Source organism: Lynx canadensis, chromosome B1, assembly GCF_007474595.2.
Source record: "Lynx canadensis isolate LIC74 chromosome B1, mLynCan4.pri.v2, whole genome shotgun sequence".
In the NCBI taxonomy this organism is placed as follows: Eukaryota; Metazoa; Chordata; class Mammalia; order Carnivora; family Felidae; genus Lynx; species Lynx canadensis.
Window position 1 is genome coordinate 120,176,287 of NC_044306.2, and position 19,073 is coordinate 120,195,359.

Here is a 19,073-nt window from a genome sequence, read left to right on the forward strand (position 1 = left end):
GAGTCGGGCTTTCTGCTGCCAGCACAGAGCCGGCTTCAGATCCTCTGCCTCCCTCTCTCTCTGTCCCTCCCCCACTCGTTCTCTCTCTCTCTCTCTCTCTCTCTCTGTCTCTGTCTCTCTCTGTCTCTGTCTCTCTGTCTCTCTCTCTCTGTCTCTCTCAAAAATAAATAAAAGCATTAACAAAAAAAGAAACAGGGTTTCAGGCATGGCACAAAATTCCAGCAGAAAAAGGAGGATTGGGTAGACTCCTAGAGTTGCTTTAAAATGATTTAAGTTGAGGGGCGCCCGCGTGGCTCAGTCGGTTAAACATCTGACTTCCGCTCAGGTCATGATCTCACGGTCCATGAGTTCGTAACCCCGCGTTGGGTTCTGTGCCGACAGCTCAGAGCCTGGAGCCTGCTTCGGATTCTGTACAAATGCTCTCTCTGCCCCTCCCCCACTCGCACTCTGTCTACAGTGTCTCTCTCTCTCGAAATAATAAACATTAAAAATTTTTTTTTTAACGATTTAACTTAAGTATCATATTTGGACAATCATCAAGAGAGTAACCCGAGCAGGTTTTACATTCACACACTCTATAAAGTGTAGTTAGGGGTCTGCAGCCCCCAAGCCACAGCCAACCCCATAGCTTTCGGGTGGCCTCCCGACACTTTGCTGCTGCCTGCATGTGACTGAGTGCATGCTGAGCCACGAGCCTTTCAGAGGCATCTCAGGGGGGTGGTGTGCCCACAGAAAGGGGTGATGGGAAGAGAGAGAGGGAGTGAGGTCTGAGTGGAGAGGCAGACCAGTAAGAGGCCATAGGTGAGGAAAAGGCAGAGCCTGTAATATTTCCCTGTTAAACCTGAACAAATGTACTTTAATAAGCATGTAGCATATGTAAATCTCAGATATAGCATTCTTTGCAGTAAATCTAAATGCCCTCCCTCTGAAGTTCCTGTCGGAATGGATTCTAGGGGTAAGTGTGGGCACCCTCGGTTATACCTCCCTCCCCTGGAACGGAGGATGAGGACTGTTCCAGAAAGGTTCCCACTGCTCACACACAACAGCTGCTCTGCAGGTTCTGTGCCTTGGCTGAACCTGTGTCCACTTTCACTTTCTCTTCTGCAACACTTCATAACCGAGTGCCCACAGAACTCCTATGTTAGCTTTTAGATATGCCGTTATCATAGAATATGGACTGTTTTAAGACATTTTTTTTCTTCTCTTTTCTTTCTCCTTAATGCTAGCTCAGGTGTAAGTTCTCCAGGTATGTTAGCTCAGAGACCCTAGAAGAAATTATACACTCACTGTGATCATCATTTTGAAAATAAGTACCCACTAATAATCAGGAAAAGTACATATGTTTGCAAAATAATATATTTAGGCAATTCCATATATTCCATATAATCCATGTGCTACAGCTTTACAGTAGAAAAGTATGCACAGGAGAAAGGTTAAGGTTGAGTCAACCCTGCATCTAGATCAGTGGTTCCAAAGCAGGGTAATTTTGGCAATGTCTAGAGACATTTTTCGTTGTCACAATTGTAGGGAGGCTATTGGCTCCGAGTGGGTAGAAGCCAGGGATATTGCTGAATATCCTGAAATGCACTGGCAAGCCCCCCATAACAAAGAATTTTCTGGCCCCAAATGTCAGTGGTGCCGAGTTTGAGAAGCCCTGATAAAGTTGTATCTGGCCCGCTGCTTCCCTTACAGCTGCACGCAGAGGGGGTACTTAGTTAACTACAGCAGAAGACATGGGCAATTGTAAAGATCCTCTTCATAAGAGATACATACTGAGGGCAACTCTTTCCTCTGTCTAAATTTTACAGAGAATAAGGGTTTAAAATCCCTTTGTAACCTAAAAGGTCCCCTTTTACTATTTCCATTAAGAGTGATATTGGGAGAAGAGGTCTGGGAAAACTACCTCATGGTTGTGTCTTTCTCTCCCTCCTCCTTATCCCTCTGATTAGGAGCTTTTAAGGTAAATAAAATGACTTCCTTTAACCGTTATGAACAGCAAAGGCATTTAAACTCTCAGTGAACAATGACAGGTTAGAAGAACAGTGACAGTTTGTAACAGATTCTCTAAACTGTTCTTTTGCTTACAACTGGACTAAATGTTTAATAAATACATGTTGAATAGTGAATAAAAAATAAATGATTGGGTGAAATAATGACACTGTAACTGAAGTTTAATAATGATCAATCTTACACATTTATATTTTGACTTTATTATTAGTTGTTTACTTACCTATATTTCCCAGTAACTATTAACCTCCCTGGATACAGCAATTATAATTTGATAAGAATATTTAATGTCCTTGTTGTTCTAGGCTGTTTCATTTCTAAATTATTTTGCAAATATGAGGCAGTAACCACTACCTGAGAAGGATGTATGAAGACTAAGCACAAATGAATATATGAAGTTTTTCTAATCACGTAATAAAGTTACATAAAAGGTAATGCTATGTATTTGTTAGTATCAAGAATTGTTACCTGGCCACAAAAGACTGGGACAATACAAGTAAATGGTTCATGAAAATACCATAATTTACATAGAGTTTGTATAGAGCCAGTCCAGAAAAAAACCCAGTTTTTCTCTTGATGTTAATTCTTCAGTAGCTATAGCCAATATCAATGCTGATAACATGCATCTTTCAATTATCCTTAGCGTAAGCACACACACACACACACACACACACACGTAACATGTTTATATGTATGATACACAGACATATATGTTAAAAAGAGAAGTGCTAGACCTGACTCCCTACCATCTGAGTCCCCTTTGCCGCCTGAGCCTCTCTCCTTCGGTATCCTCATAGACATTACCTACCTACCTAAAAAGTAGGTACCTACTTTTTCCGTACCAGGGTCATTATGAGGATTAGAAAAAATTATGTATGCAAAGCACTTGGCAAGTCTTTGGTGCTTCATACATGCTAATTCCCTTGTTCAGTTGCTGCTCCTCTTTCCTCATCCAGTTTCTAAAGGGTCTGAGACTGTGGTTTCCTTCTGTGAGTTAAACACATCATATTTACCCGCCTGATGGCCTTGAAGGGGAACAATGACTTTCATTCCACAGAGAAGCTAGAAGACTTCAAATGCAAATGGGATTGGTAGGACAGGTACTATATAATATGGGTGAGCTTCACTCATAAGGTAAGGAGTGACATCACAGTATTTTGTCTTTTGTTTTGGAACAGGGACAAGAAATTAGAGATGCCTGGGCCTAGAAGTGCAGAGGGAGGAGAGGGAGGAAACAGAACATAAGGCTGGCAAAACCAAAGCAAATTTCCTTCACATCACAGTTTTACTAAGGCTCTGTCCTGTTGCCCTTCCCCGATTCACAAAAGCAAATCAACAAAAAAACTCAGGTATTAGTATGTTCTACCCTGAGAGATGCACACACCTGAGTGGGAAAGGAGTTGCTAACCATTTGCCAAAGTCTTGAATTACCGAACAAATAAAATTTTTATAAACAGTGCAATTGCAATTACTGACTGGCTTATCTGTAAAACTTTTTATCAGTCTATGAAACACGGCATCATGTGCTGGAGAGGATGTGGAGAAACGGGAACCCTCTTGCACTGTTGGTGGGAATGCAAATTGGTACAGCCACTCTGGAAAAGAGTGTGGAGGTTCCTCAGAAAATTAAAAATAGATCTACCCTATGACCCAGCAATAGCACTGCTAGAAATTTACCCAAGGGATTCAGGAGTACTGATGCATAGGGGCACTTGCACCCCAATGTTTATAGCAGCACTCTCAACAATAGCCGAATTATGGAAAGAGCCTAAATGTCCATCAACTGATGAATGGATAAAGAAATTGTGGTTTATATACACAATGGAGTACTACGTGGCAATGAGAAAGAATGAAATATGGCCTTTTGGAGCAATGTGGATAGAACTGGAGAGTGTGATGCTAAGTGAAATAAGCCATACAGAGAAAGACAGATATCATATGTTTTCACTCTTATGTGGATCCTGAGAAGCTTAACAGAAACCCATGGGGGAGGGGAAGGAGGAAAAAAAAAAAAAAGAGGTTAGAGTGGGAGAGAGCCAAAGCATAAGAGACTCTTAAAAACTGAGAACAAACTGAGGGTTGATGGGGGGTGGGAGGGAGGGGAGGGTGGGTGATGGGTATTGAGGAGGGCACCTTTTGGGATGAGCACTGGGTGTTGTATGGAAACCAATTTGACAATAAATTTCATATATTAAAAAAAAAAAGAAACACGGCATCATGTTATAAAAATAAAAAACTCAAACCACCTCTGAGAACGATATTCTCAATTAGACCAACAAACAGAAAAAGAACCTGAAGATGTGTAAAAGTCCTGACCAAACACGCTACAGGCATGTCAGGAAGCAGTAGGTTCCAAGGACCGTCACATGTAGTTACACAGTTGCTCAAATAAAGGCCCTAGAGTACTTTCAGGCTCTCTGTGAAACACTCATATATATTTTTTCATCTAATGTCTAAAAGTGTCTAAAAGACTCTATAAAAGTATAGACCATCAAGATTTCTGCATTATGGTACTGAGGTTTAGAAGTGTTGTTGGATAACCTAGTCAAAGGCACACTGCGAATAACAGAGCCTGATCTGAGTTCGTGATCTTAAATACCATGCCACATAATCCACACCCTCGGTCATCTGTTGTTTTTCACCAAATCTCCAAAGGGCTGAAGGGAAGCACCTCTTTCAAAGATTTACTAAAATTTCCGGAAGTATATTAACCAAAAACACTTGAAGATGATCAAGAAATAGTAAACATTTGTTAATGTTGAAATAATTTATCCTAAACGAAAACATTAACAGAATTTTTGAATCTGCCACTTCTATTGCTAAGGGACAAATTTCTATCTAAAAATTATAATGACCGTGTGAATGGCTTAGGAGTAAAGGCAGACTATATACACTTAAAGCATTCCTTTCATTTGCTTTTAGGAAATGAAATCTTCCAGAAAGATAGAGAAGGACACCACAAACTTACTTTGACCTGAGGGTAGGACTTCTTGTTCTTTTCACTAGACGCACCAGGGAGTCCACCATGGGATGGGCCTTCACATACATAACGGAAACGAAATCCTCTCTGCAAAGGTGAATACAGAGCCAACAAGTTTGAGAAATACTTATTAAAAATTGTAGGAACAAAGTTATATACACATTTTAAATTCTTGTGTATATCAAATGAGAGAGGAAAAGCACCAACTGTGAAAGAGGACTCTGCAAATGAGAACCACTTTTCCCATAATCTTATTATGAACATTGATGTGAATTGATACTTGTCCACTGATCTGTGCCTTAGAAGCCAGATCCCTAACCCTGCAGAGCCTCTCCTGCTGGGCACATGTGGAGAGTGAACTGCTGAAGAGTTTAAGCCTCGGACTCGACATGTTGCAGCTTGTTTGAATCAGAGCTTCCTCGTCTCAAATTGCTGCTGCCAAGCTCTGAACTTGGCCATATTACTGAGTTATGCTTCTTTGACTCCTACTTAAAGGAATTCCTTTATCTACTCTGATTACAGTTGATTCAGAGGGAATAAGAAATGTCCTGTTAAATATACTGCATCAGTGTTGTAGAACACATCCTATGCAACAGTTCAGAAGATAAGAGTTTGGACTTCATGGTTATTGATATTATCAAGCTCAATCTCGATACAGTAACTGACCTGGATGAATCCAAAACCAGATAATCCTTTTCGATATGGTTAACTCAAGAATTCTACAGATATGGTAGATCAGTGAAGAGTTAGCTGGAAGCCTTTGCCATGTGTACTACTTACTGTGGGCTGATAAACATGGAAGTTCCATGTTTTGTTTTGCTTTTTTAATCTATACAAATGAGACGATTAGACAAGACCATCTGTAAGGTCTATTCCAGTTCTAGCATTTTATGATTTACAAAGATAACAGTTATAATTGTGCATATCTATATACGAAGAATAAAACAAGGACCGTTATGAAAATGGATCGGATATTAAGGGAGCTTAGTATTAAGGGAGATTTCATTGTTTTTCCTGAAAGACTCAACTTTGCAATGATGTCAATCAATATGTAGTGTGTTATAGTTTAAACTTAACCAGACAGTTCTTCTTTTTTCAAATCCTTTTCAAATATCTTAATATGCTCTATGGGACATCCTCACCTTTCATTTATTTTTACAGTGGGATTGATTTCATATAAACAGTGCCAGATCACTAGGCCATCGGGAGGTCCGCACACTCATCACTTGCTGGTAGGGGCTTTCTACCGTGCATACTCTTTTAACAATTGCAAAGCCTGGCAAATGCAAAGATTTTAACAGCTTTGAGCCCATGGGACAGTGTAAAAATTCTTGCCCTCCTTAGATTGCACTACATTTCATTATGCATCATAGGGTCTTGAAACAATCTGAATGATCCAGGGGCCCTGAACTAATTTAAACCTCTGGTAAACATCTGGAACTGCCCCTATATTTTCTGAAAATTTTCTGATCTTGAAGCATATTTCATGGGATGAGGAAGGTCTGAAGTAAATTCCCTAGTGTGGGAAAGTTCCTCAAGTCACACATGGATCTAGAGTGTGCAATCAACTCAACAAATCGGGACTTAAAACAACTTTTGCCTATGACTCCTCAGGAGATATCAAACCTAATACCAGGGAAACCTTTTGAGGTGAGGTTAGTCCTTAGGAGCAATTCCTCTGTTTAGCTTCTTACAAAATTTAAACTAAAAAATAAGTTACAAATTCAGCCCTATACCTTTTGTAGACAGAGGCTGTTGGCTTGTTTTTATTAATTATATGAACTTTCTAAAAGCATGAAAAAGCAACAGCATGTGCAACATGAGCCTCCAGAATTGACTAACCATAAAGATAGAGATTTATTGACTACTAATCTATTTAAATACAACTTCCGTTTTTAAACAGCATTAGATAATTAGCACTGAATAATATGCAACGAACTGGATATTCTAAAGATTAGTAGTCTACATTATGACTCATCTCTGTCAGAGCTAGGGACAACGGTGGCAAAGGAAAATGAAAATTCTCCTAATTTTTATTTTAAAAATGAAAAAAAAATTAATGAAGAAATTCATTATTTTTAATCACAAAATCCCTTTAGGACAGGTGGAGAAACATATACATGTGTACTTCAAATTTATTATTATTTTTTTTTCAGGAAGATAAGATGTCTTCACATGCATAGTTCTAAATGTGTTTCTGATTCTAAATTTTGAGATTAGAGGTTTGTCGATCCACAGCCATTCATTTTAGTAACTCCATTTGCTTACAATGAGTCATCAACCTCAAAGGCAAGGGCTATGTCCATCCGGTCAGAAAGTTTGATTTAAAGACAATCTTTTTACTTTCACTGGAGTCAGACATCAAAATAACTTCGGTTTGGTAAACAAACACACTGTTTTACTCAGGCAAGCTTTCACACATCTACATAGAGTGAATTAAATTTTGAATTTTGGAACTACACAACCCCACAGGTAAATCATAAGTGTCCTTTTTTTTTTTTTTTTATGACTCTTGGACCCATAATAAGGAACTGCATTTAAAAATTCTTATTGTAGTGCTATGCTTATAAAAATAGTATTTGAAAAACATGCTTTTCCTGGTATGCAGAGAAACAGATCTTAGCTTGATTTCTCACTTTCGTGGATTACACAGATTTTACAAGCTAGACAATTTTCTGGGTGGCCAGACTGCTGAGCAGACTTCTAGGGGATAAACTTCCACTGGGAGGGTCCTTGAGAGACTTAGCTACTTCTTGAGAGAAGTCACCGCTAAAGAACTGGACATGGAGGTAAAGCAAAGGTGAATCACGCTGGCAGCCCACGGAGTCAGTCTGCCACAGCAAGCAAGTAGAATAACGCTCCCAAGTCTCGTGTGGCTTTCCTGTCCCCACCTCAAAAACTTTTACCTAAGGTCAGCCTTATCATGATAGTTAAGATAGTTATAGCCTGTAAATTCTGACCCCAATCCAAGTGCATGTTACAATTACAGTAACCATGATGGAAGCTTTATGTAAGTTCTTGACCTAGTTAGCATTCATTTAACGTTACACAATGCAAAAGTGTTACACTCACTCAGCGGAGCTACGGAAAGCATTAAGAAAGGTTTTGGGTAATAACTCCAAGACAGCAAGTATATGCATCCCCAGTCACACAAATGTGGTAAGCACATCCATTCAGAGATTTATTGACTTTGTCCTCATTCTGTGGGGGCCTATACTATTCCTCTACCAATCCCCCTAATAACTGAGCTCTCCTCACTATAAGGAAGTATTAAGATTCTCTTTCCTCTTTTTTCATAGCAATGGTCCCATCCAATTTCCAATAAATATTTATCCACAGAGTTGGAGCACAGTGAGGAAGCCACTTCTATTCCCAGGCATCCTCTACAAAATCTAGTGGTGAGAGGAAGAGCCTGATGAAATAAAATGCTCCTCTTTTGTCTCCAAAGGGGTCGAGTCTAAAGCTAACATGAGACAAAAGAGGACTCAACTGTCCATTCGAATACTTTATCTACACCCTACTGGTACTTCTAGCCTTTTAGGTCACATGTTCCAAAGACAAAACAGAAAAGGCTGGAGCTTTTGAAGGAAGGAAGAAGGCTAAGAAGTACCACTTGTGCACGGACAGAGTTGATGGGTGTAACTCAGTGTATACGAACAGCCTATCTCCTTAAACATGAAAATGAATGGAGACAACTGTGCCTTTCGTAGGAGTGGCTGGTAAGCAAAGGTGGTGGAGATCGTGAGATACCAAGGATCTACAATCGTCTAGGTTTTACAGAACTACATACTGAGGCTCAGGACACTTAGAAGAATGACTAATTAAGTAGGCGAATAAAGTTGTTACACAATTTGGGCTGGGTGTTTAACTTCTAGATAAGCTACTTCCTTCATAAAGTTCACTTATTTTATTCGGTGCTTGAGATATTAATAGGAAACTTATGGATCTAACATTGAAAGAGGAAGTCCCATCCCTTTAATCATCTTACCTGTTTAGGTTGCTCTAATATTTGAAGGTATGGACCATCTGCTGAACATGAAAACAACAAACAGAAAGCAAAAGAAACTGTGAGCCATCTCACATTTGCTATAAAATATAAAGCAAGTAAAAACTGAAATTATGGCTTTAAATAGAGGTTTCAAATTCATTTTTTAGCTAAAATTCCATAATGATATGACGTGCCTTCCTCAACTGAAGAGCAAATTTATTCTTAACAAGTTCTATATCTCTAGAGACTCACAATAAATAAACATTTGCTGAACCCCAAGAAAAGGCGAGATGTCTGTCAGGCAAGGATAAAGATGTCAATAGCTTCACAATCTTGTCTACTAACAAAGCATTTTTGAAATGACACAAATACCAGTTAAAAGCAGCAACCATTTCCTGGGCACCATGACATTTCCTTTTGCCTTCACATCATTAGACACAGACTTCCATTCCTCAAAGAGAATGTGCTCAGTGTGAAAGTATAAGAGGCTAAGCTAGCGCCTACACGTGTGAAATACACAGATAATGATCTCAGGCTACCTGCCTTTCCTGACGCTAAGTATTCGGTTACTTCCCCTTATTTGAATCCCTAAGTACTGCCTTTGTTTCCCAATTGGCCAGATTGTTTCTTTTCCCTCCCAAATCTAATTTGGTCTGTCAGACATAGTGGACTTTTCCTGTTAATCCATAGTTTTTGATGTTTGTATACAACTTCTGAATACTGTGCCGAATTCTTCTAAAATGGCACAAATATTTTATAAAATCCTGAAAATAATTTAATTGAAGATAGGTGCATTGTAATTAATTATTAAAAACACATAAAGAAAACTAGAAGTTTAATCTATACCCTGACTATACCTGCCTTGGAAATTCAAAGGAAAATCAGAATCTCTGATAGTATAAATACAAACTGTTCAATATGAGAAAGTCTCTAAGTTCCCCAGCTGGTTTCTATGTCAATAGTATAATAACCCATAGCTCTGCAATAAATAGAGGCATATGGTGTTTCTCACTCATTTGACTGTAAATTAAGATGTTTGATACTAACAAAATTCTAGGAGAATGCATCTGTGCTCATTTCAGTTCACTGTCTCTTAGCCTGAAGTTCATTCTTTTAATAACAGAAGTTTACATTATTTTATTTATTATTTAAATAATGTTTCAAGTTTATTTTTTAATGAGAGAGAGAGAGAGCGAGCACAAGCTGGGGAGAGGCAGACAGAGAGAGGGAGACACAGAATCTGAAGCAGGCTCTAGGCTCTGAGCTGTCAGCACAGAGCCCAATGTGGAACTCAAACCCATAAACCCCAAGATCATGACCTGGGCCGAAGTCAGACGCTTAACTGACTGAGCCACCCAGGAGCCCCCATATTATTTTAGATAAATACATATACAAGGAAGATTTAATCCTTTATGTTGAAATTAAAAATAGACTGTAACTTAAGAGAGAATTTATTTTTATCTTTTCTGTATTATGATGAATCAGGATAAAGCTAGAAAACCGGAGCAACAAAGGTAGAATTATTTCCTGCTATTAGGCAAGAAATTTACAAGGAAGTCAGTTGAAAAATGACTGAATCTAGTAAAATATACACAAGAAAGGAAAAATGGGTAGTGGCTGGCCAAGGTATATGTAATTTAAGAAAATTATCTTCTCTTCTCTGTATGAACTTTATCCCTGGACACTTTCAAATACTTCTAAAAAAATTGCAGTTTAAAAATTCCAAAAACTGGCTAGAATTTAATTTTTGATAAGGAAATAAAACTGCTTAGCAATAGAAATATTTTCACACTACTAATATAGCCTATGTGATAACGTAACAAATCTACTCATAAAAACATTCCCTCTAGAATGCTAAATCAAGAAGAGAGGTCTCTAAAAAAGCAACTTTTGTATGTCATGGAAAATACAGAAGAGTTGGATCACATCTACATTAAATTTCAAGTCTCTCATTTATTAACTCTTCTAAAAATACTTGAAGTGTTGCTATTATTTTTGCTGTATGGTTTAATTTCCTTTAAATATGTGAAATTCCAAGGTTTGGGAATTTTATTAGTGAAATGGGGCCATTTTTCTCTTTTAGCGAACACACTTAAAAGTTGAGCCAACTAGAAAATTAGATTTGATATGCGTATATTCATTTTAATGCCAATTTTCTTTTGGCCACATTTCAATGCCATGAAGTAACATCCTATTATGTAGAGAAATTTAAATTACAGTATATATATTATGGACTTAAAAGTTATACCATATCCCACAGAATTTTCAACACGTGGTAGAACTAATAGTTTTAGATTTCAAGAAGATAAAACAGTCCATATGAGAATTGCAAGTTAATATTGGTTTACATAACCTTTCTATCCCTTTAAAATGTGAGTAAAACATCCATACATCTTGAATCATAAAAATTTGACCATGCCACTGCAACAAAGAGGGAAAATCCTAGCAGTAAAAATGATGAGGTAATAAGTGGAATATGAGGTTTTGAGGTATAATTTTAAAAGTTTTTCTAATACTATGGCAAAATAATTTCTACAACATGAAGCTCTGACCACAATATTTATGGAGACGTTTCTTTTGATAATCGTATTTCAACCTCCATAAACGTGATGTAATAAAAACAAAGCATCTACTCAGGGTACTGTTTGGCATTTACAGGGCATTAAATGGAAATGTTTATGTCTTCTCAGGGCAAAACCAAGTTCTTAAGAGTTTCAATAAAGCATTGATACTAAGAAAGATACTTTGAACCCCAGAATAAAAAGTTCACAGGAAACACAGAAGTTACCAAGATATTTACTTGTTCACAGGAAGCTGACCTAGAGCTCAGATTGGACAGCACTTCAAGGGACCTCAGATACGGCAGCCTGCATAGTATGTTTTGTGGGGTAAAAAGAGAAAGGCCTCAGCAATACAACTTCTACTAGGGAAGGTGAACATATACCAGATTTACTTTTTCCCTCCCAAGAATGCCTAGAAATACATAATAGAGATAAAAATGCAGAGAAACATTCTTACCTAAAAAAAAGAAAAGTGCGTACCATAGTTACAATACAACAATAATTATAAGCGAGAATGGTACAAACTGGAAAGTCTCCCAAGAGGACAAGGAAGTCCACAGTAAAGAAAAGAGCTGATGTCCATCTCAGTGATTACAACGCTCTCTGTTTGTTTTTTTAATTTTTTAAGTAATCTCTACACCCAGTGTGGGGCTCACATTTGTGACCCCGAGATCAACAGTCACATGCTCTGCTGACTAAGCCAGCCACATGCCCTAGTTACAAAACTCTTTGTTTTATATACAACTTCCATAATTTACTCAAACTGCCTCAGAACATCTGTTAAGTCCCACTGGTGACTGGAGGAGCACATAAAAAGAGCCATCACATAAGGCTGACATACACATCAATTAACAGAAAGAGACTGAATGAATTGATTTTTTAAATCACTCATATGAGATTCAACAATTTGACAATGGTGATAATGCAGTCACGTTAGAAGGAAGGATGATTATCATGAGTTTTCTCCAATTGGTCAGAATGTGAAGCTAAAAGCTTTTTTAAAAGATGATTTTTCTACTGAGATGATTCTTATGATTTTTGTAAACTTTGTTTCCCCAGTGCCCAGCATACTGGATGGCACATAATAGGAGCTCAAATAAATGCTTGGGGAATAGATCTGAGAAGCTGAGACTACCTCACATACACACATACATACATACATACATATATGTATGTATATACATGTGTGTGTGTGTGTGTGTGTGTACACACACAAATATTCTCTGTCAGGAGTTATATAGAACCTAGAGCTAACAAGATTGAGTGAAAAGGAAAATGATACAAGTAAAAAAATTCCTTCTGAGCTGTCTTGGCAGATATCACTAACAATTTAAGTCAGACAATGGGTAAATGGGATAGAATATTTTCATGCAAATATAGTTCAAAAGAGTATAGTGAGGGGCACCTGGGTGGCTCAGTTCGTTAATCAAGCGTCCAACTCTTGATTTCTGCTTGGGTCATGATCTCACGGTTCATGAGATCGAGCCCCATGTCGGGCTCTATGCTGATGGGGAGTGGAGCCTGATGGGATCCTTTCTCTCCCTCTCTGCCCCTCCCCTGCTTGAGCACAAGTGCATGTGCAATCATGCTGTCTACCAAAACAAATAAATAAAACTTGAAAAGAAAAGTATGGTATAGTGAAAGTTGGTTTTTTAAAACATAAATCACCATTTCCTTTCTAGGCATCTTACTGACTTTCTAAAAGAAGCTATTAGCAAATCTTGAATTTAAAAAAAGCAAAAACAAAACATGTGACAGGGCAACAGAGATGAGTTTTCTTACCTGTAGGTAGGGGCATCTCTGGTTGAAATATTTCTGGATTAAATATTGTATGAGTCAAAGGATCCAAATGAAACATCTGTAAAAAAGAAAATGTAAATAAGTCGACCCTTATTTTTCCAACATCGTATTAAATATTTGAATTTGCTACACACAAACCAGTTATTGGAAGAAAAACTAAAGCGAAAAAACATCTGAAAATATTTCAAATCAGTATTTTAAAAATATGTTCATGAGACCTAGCTGAGTTCTCACGTGTACAGAACTTTACATGTGGGCTCATTTTTTTTGTGACAAAGGGATTTGAGAAGAATGGCCTAGCTATAAAGTCCAGAGAAGCCAGCACCCAGTATAGCTTGCTTACCAGGATATCTTCAGGGCCCCGTGTATGTTTAAAACAGAGTGGACCCTTAATCTTTTTTTAACAAATGACTTAAAATCTGTATTCTCTGAGAAATATGAGCATAAGAATATGATCTTAGAAATCCTAGGGGCGCCTGGGTGGCGCAGTCGGTTAAGCGTCCGACTTCAGCCAGGTCACGATCTCGCGGTCCGGGAGTTCGAGCCCCGCGTCAGGCTCTGGGCTGATGGCTCAGAGCCTGGAGCCTGTTTCCGATTCTGTGTCTCCCTCTCTCTCTGCCCCTCCCCCGTTCATGCTCTGTCTCTCTCTGTCCCAAAAATAAATAAATGTTGAAAAAAAAAATTAAAAAAAAAAAAAGAAATCCTAGAAATATTTCTTTGATAATGGTAAATGAACTACGCTAGCCATACGACTTCAAAGCCTGTAAGACTTAGGCAACAGCCCCGGAACAATTTACAGAAAAACTGAAAATATAACTTATGGTCTGAGCAGCAGATATAACTGAGCCATGAGCTCCCTCATTTCTTTTTTTCCACCTTTGCTTAACTAGCACAGTGCAGAGTACCTGAAATCTAGCGGGTGTGGCAGGCTGGATAATGGCTCCCCTTAGGACACCTACATCCTAATGCCCAGAACCTTGAATGCTATCTCATAGAGCAAAAGGAGTTTGCAGATGTTATTAAATTAAGAATATGGACATAGAGAGCTACTTTTAAATTATCCAAGTGGGCCCAATAAGAGGGATGGAGGAGGTAGAAGTGAAGGTAGGAGGTGTGACAGTGGAAATAAGAAGTTGAAGTGATGAGGGTGTCACAAGCCAAGGAATGGAAGCAACCTCTAGACGCTCAAGGAGGCAAAGAAAGGAAAGCCTCCAGAAGGAACGAGCCCTTCCAACACCTGCACTTCAGACTTCTGACACTTAGACTGTAACAGAATACATTTGTGTTATTTTAAGTTACTAAATGTGTGGTAATTTGTTATAGTACCCAACAGAGAACTCATACAGTGGGCAGGGATCATGTGTTGATTCAATTATATATTCTATCCTGGTAAGTTACTAATAATTACTTATCCCAAGAGAAAATTTGCTTTCCATTTAGTTCATTTAGGACTTAAAATTCATATTTCTGGGGCTCCTGGGTGGCTCAGTCGGTTATGTGTCCAACTCTTGATTTTAGCTCAGGTCATGATCCCACGGTTTGTGAGTTCAAGCCCTGCGTTGGGCTCAGCGCTGACAGTGCGGAGCCTGCTTGGGATTTTCTCTCTCTCTCTCTCTCTCTCTCTCTCTCTCTTTCTCTGCCCCTCCCCTGCTCAAGCTCTGTCCTCTCTCAAAATAAATAAATAAACTTTAAATAATTAAATAAAATTCATATTTCTGGGCTTAGCATTTGTTTCGACCTAAATAAGTCATCTGTTTGAAATATCTGTGGGCTGCATAAAAACCAAACCATATTTCATATTTGTGATATACTAGTTAGTAAGTGTGCTAGAGCTGGTATTAAACAAAAAGAAAAACCAGCATTACAATTTACTCCTTTTCTTTATTAGTATAATATCAGAGGTTCCTGGAACCTAAGATCCTAGTATGCCCAGTTAAATGAAACGTAAGAAATACAGAGTTTAAATAAAGAACACTTCAGATCCAGTTGTGAGGTATGCAAATTTTCAATTGAGGAACAGCAAATGTGCTCCACACTTCAATGCTTAAGAGTAAAGTTCATCTACGCTATTCATTGTTCGCTGGAAAGGAAATATAGGAATCAAAAAACATGTTATTGCAAAAACAGGCCCCACCGTATAGAGAGTATTCAGCAGTCTCAGAGCAGAAGAGATGACCTAGCAACTAATGTCGTCCTTAGGGTCCTGCAGGTGGCTAAAATGACTGAGTAGAGGGCAGAGCACTGGTCTGAAGAGAGATACACACATTCCACTTCTGACAAGGAAGACAAGCCGTGTTGTGCCCTGCAGCTTGCATTGTATATTAGGTTATGGTTGGAGAGCAAATTCCAGAATACATTAAAACACTGAGGATAGCTCACTGAGGACACGTGAACCTCAGGAAATATACGCTATTAAGCTTCAGACAAGGAAAAAAAAACCATACTACAAAGACCTCTTGCCTCAAAAATGGAAATATCAGAACATACCCCACCCCTGTTGCTGATGATCACAAAAGTGCCCACATAAGAAAAACTCTCGAAATGAATGTTTTCAGCAGGTTTTACTTTTGTGTGGCATAAAGGACCATCTCTTGCTGATAAGATTTCCTGTGTATAGGCAGGAAAGCATGGTCTAAAACCAAGCAGAACATGCTTGTTAGAGTTTGCCTTTAAATGTTAGAGACAGCATATTAAAAGTGAAAGGTAAAACACAGGTTTTGATAATATGAGTAGCCAAATATCTTTTTTGCTGTAATCAAAGAAAATGTTCCTAGATTGATCCCTCTAACACCATTTGTATAATAAAATTCCACAGGAGCATCTTAATGTGAAAAGCTATGCCCACCCATTCTTTCTAAATAAATCAGAACATTATCAACAGTAATGAATGCTACACAAGTCCATTTTATTTGAAGAAGTGATACCAGATCCCTTAAAAACTATTTCACTTTTGGTTTTATTTTCCTGATTGCTTGCATGCATAAATTTGGAAAATCCATTTTTTAGGTGGTAGCCACCAAAGTTTTAATGTGAAATGATTACGAACCTTGGACTAGGGTGTCCTGGTACCTAGTTTTCCCTCTCTTTGTCTCGCCTAGCAAACTACATTTTCCAAATCGCAGCTTACATGGGCTTTCTCTGGAAAGTCACTCATAATCCTGCTCTGCCCTCCAGGTAGTAGAGCGATCCCTTTCCACATTTCTGGCTCATTCTGTGCAGAATACTATGATGACATTTATCACCATATAGAAACTGTTCATACCTCTGTCCCTTGTATTAGAATGGCAGCTATATTAGGGTGTGTGTATCACTTCTGTAGTCCTCCTTAGTCAATGTTCTGATATGTAGTAATGCCTCAACAAACAGCTGATGAATGAATAAATCTCAATATTTTAAATACTTCTTAAAAATCATCACATTAAAAATTTAATATTGCTATTATACTTACCCTAGTGCCTGAAAGTTGCTTTCAAATGGTTTATCTAAAGTACATATAATATAAAAAATATAAAACACATGTCTATGTGTGTATAGACACAGAGAGAAAGAGAGGGACGGAGGAGAGAGGGAGACAGAGGAAAAGATGGGGAAGAAGCAAAATATTAATAACCAACAAAGATTTGTTGAGTATTCAATATTTCTATAGGCCTGAAATTTTTCAAAGTAAAAAGTTAGGCGAAAAAGTTGGTATCCCTTCTTAATTGAAAATAGAATTATAATGAACAGTTTTATGTTCCTAAAACACATTCATTGCCCATTCAGTCTTTTCAACACCCCTTAGAGTGGGGGGGCCAGCATTCCTATTCCTTATTTCTTTGCAAATAAGAAAAGTGGGACTGGGGGGAGGCAGGTGTAAGTGATTCCTCAAGTTTAAAGAGCTGTTTGTTCAGTGGCAGCCAGCACCTACATAAAGATACTCGAATTCTAAGGCCAAGGTCTTTTCACTACACTACTCTGCCTTCTCATCAGATGAATTTTAAATACTTTGTGTTCCCCCCGCAAAAGATACATTCAAGCTCTAATCCCCAGTACCTGTGTACTTTACTTAGGAATAGAGTCTTTGCAGAAGTAATCAACTTAAGATGAGGTCAGACGGAAGGGTGGGCCCTAAATCCAATGACTGGTGACTGCATCAGAGAAGAGAGAGGGAGATTTGGATACAGAGACACAGGGAAGAAGGCGGGTCTGCAGGAATGATACAGCCACAGCCAAGGAGCACCGAGGGTTGCTGGTGACCACCAGAAGCTTGGAGAGAGGCCTGGGACAGATTCTCCTTCAGAACTTCCAGAAGGAACCAACCCTGTCATCATGTTGATTTTGGATTTTGGTATTCTAGCCTCCAGAACAGTGAGAGAATATATTTCCGTTTTTTTAAGCCACGTGGTTTGTGATAATTTATTACTGTAGCCCTAGGAAATTAATATGGTAGTTATCATTTGATCTGTAGATATATAATTTTTATGCAACAGTATGTGTGATGAAAGGGTTTCAGTTACTAATTTTCTATGGCATGTTCTCTCTGACCTTACATGTAGGGACAAGGAAACTGCAAAGACAATTTAAAATAAATTTTTACCAATTTTAGAGTTTTCCTGATAAATACGGTGGCTGTTTCTATATATTTTAAAATACGATTACATTTATTAAAAATTACCAGTTAAATTATAATACTCACTTGTTCATGTGCTCCCAAATATGAATCGTCTTCTGCCATTCTGGAGCTATATATCAAAACAAAACAAAACTGTAAGAATGGAATGACACTTAAGAATTCCATCAGGTAGGGGGCGCCTGGGTGGCTCAGTTGGTTAAGCGTCGGACTCTTGATCTGGGCTCACCATCTCATGGTTCGTGAGATGCCGCCCCTTGTCAGGCTCTGCCTTCATAGCACAGAGCCTGCTTGGGGTTCTGTCTCTCCCTCTCTCTGCCCTCCCTCTCCCACCCCCCAAACCTCATTCACAGTCTCTCTCGAAATAAACTTAAAAAAAAAAAATCCCACCATGCAGGAGTAAACCATATTATTCCAGTAAGACCAAACATAATCCTTTTAAAAAGATTTTAGGAGGGGAACATCTTCCTTAGAAGAGTAGTTCCTCTTTGGAATCTAAATCTAACAGCAGGAAAATTGCACCATCGAGGAATTAACACATATGTACAATCCGAAATCCTTATGTCAAGCAGACAACAGTGTCCTAGAGTCTGGTACAATCCATCCTCTGCATAAAGATCATACACACTCACATTCTTAGGTCATTCCTTTCTGTCACCATCTAGACTTGAAGGATTTAGTCTTAGCTCTTTGTGCAGATTATTTTCCAACCTTTCAAGAATTCTGTGATGGTCCTAGAACTGTGTCCAAGTTTTCTACCTGCTGCTTGAGCTAAGAAGCTCCAAGAAGGTCCTCCTGCCTCACACTTCCTTAGAATTAGGGATGGCCATTTGATGAAACGCTCACCGGTGGGCCATTGGAACTACTGCGTGCCATTCCCAGGTCTATTGCTTTAGGTCCTTGACATGCTTCCTTCGTGGTTTTGTTTTTTTTCAATTTCCTGCTGGATAAGACCTAGATGTGAAGAAGACCCAGCCTCTACCATGATGATAAGTGGCAGCTGACGCTGGTGGTGATGTAGAAAGAAATAAATTCCCTTGTTCTTTAACCTCGTGTATCGTGGGGTCTCGCTATTACAACAGTCTAGTCTTTACCCTAATGACTACATTACCTAACAGTCTAGTAAGG

General features: G+C 38.5%; 1 protein-coding gene across 2 annotated transcripts in view; it reads right to left on the reverse strand.

The window, feature by feature from the left end:
- The window catches only part of NFKB1 (nuclear factor kappa B subunit 1), a 118,180-nt gene that overhangs the window by 75,525 nt on the left and 23,582 nt on the right, over positions 1 to 19,073 (reverse strand). The window contains exons 2-5 of one of the 2 annotated variants that reach the window (XM_030313352.1): positions 18,012 to 18,057; positions 13,319 to 13,394; positions 8,976 to 9,013; positions 4,976 to 5,074 (exon numbers count right to left, since the gene is read on the reverse strand). In XM_030313352.1, coding sequence (XP_030169212.1) covers positions 4,976 to 5,074; positions 8,976 to 9,013; positions 13,319 to 13,394; positions 18,012 to 18,050 — 252 coding nt within the window. In that variant the 5' untranslated portion in view covers positions 18,051 to 18,057. Of the gene's footprint in view, positions 1 to 4,975; positions 5,075 to 8,975; positions 9,017 to 13,318; positions 13,395 to 18,011; positions 18,058 to 19,073 lie in introns of both variants that reach the window. The other variant, XM_030313351.1, reaches the window with a different exon arrangement.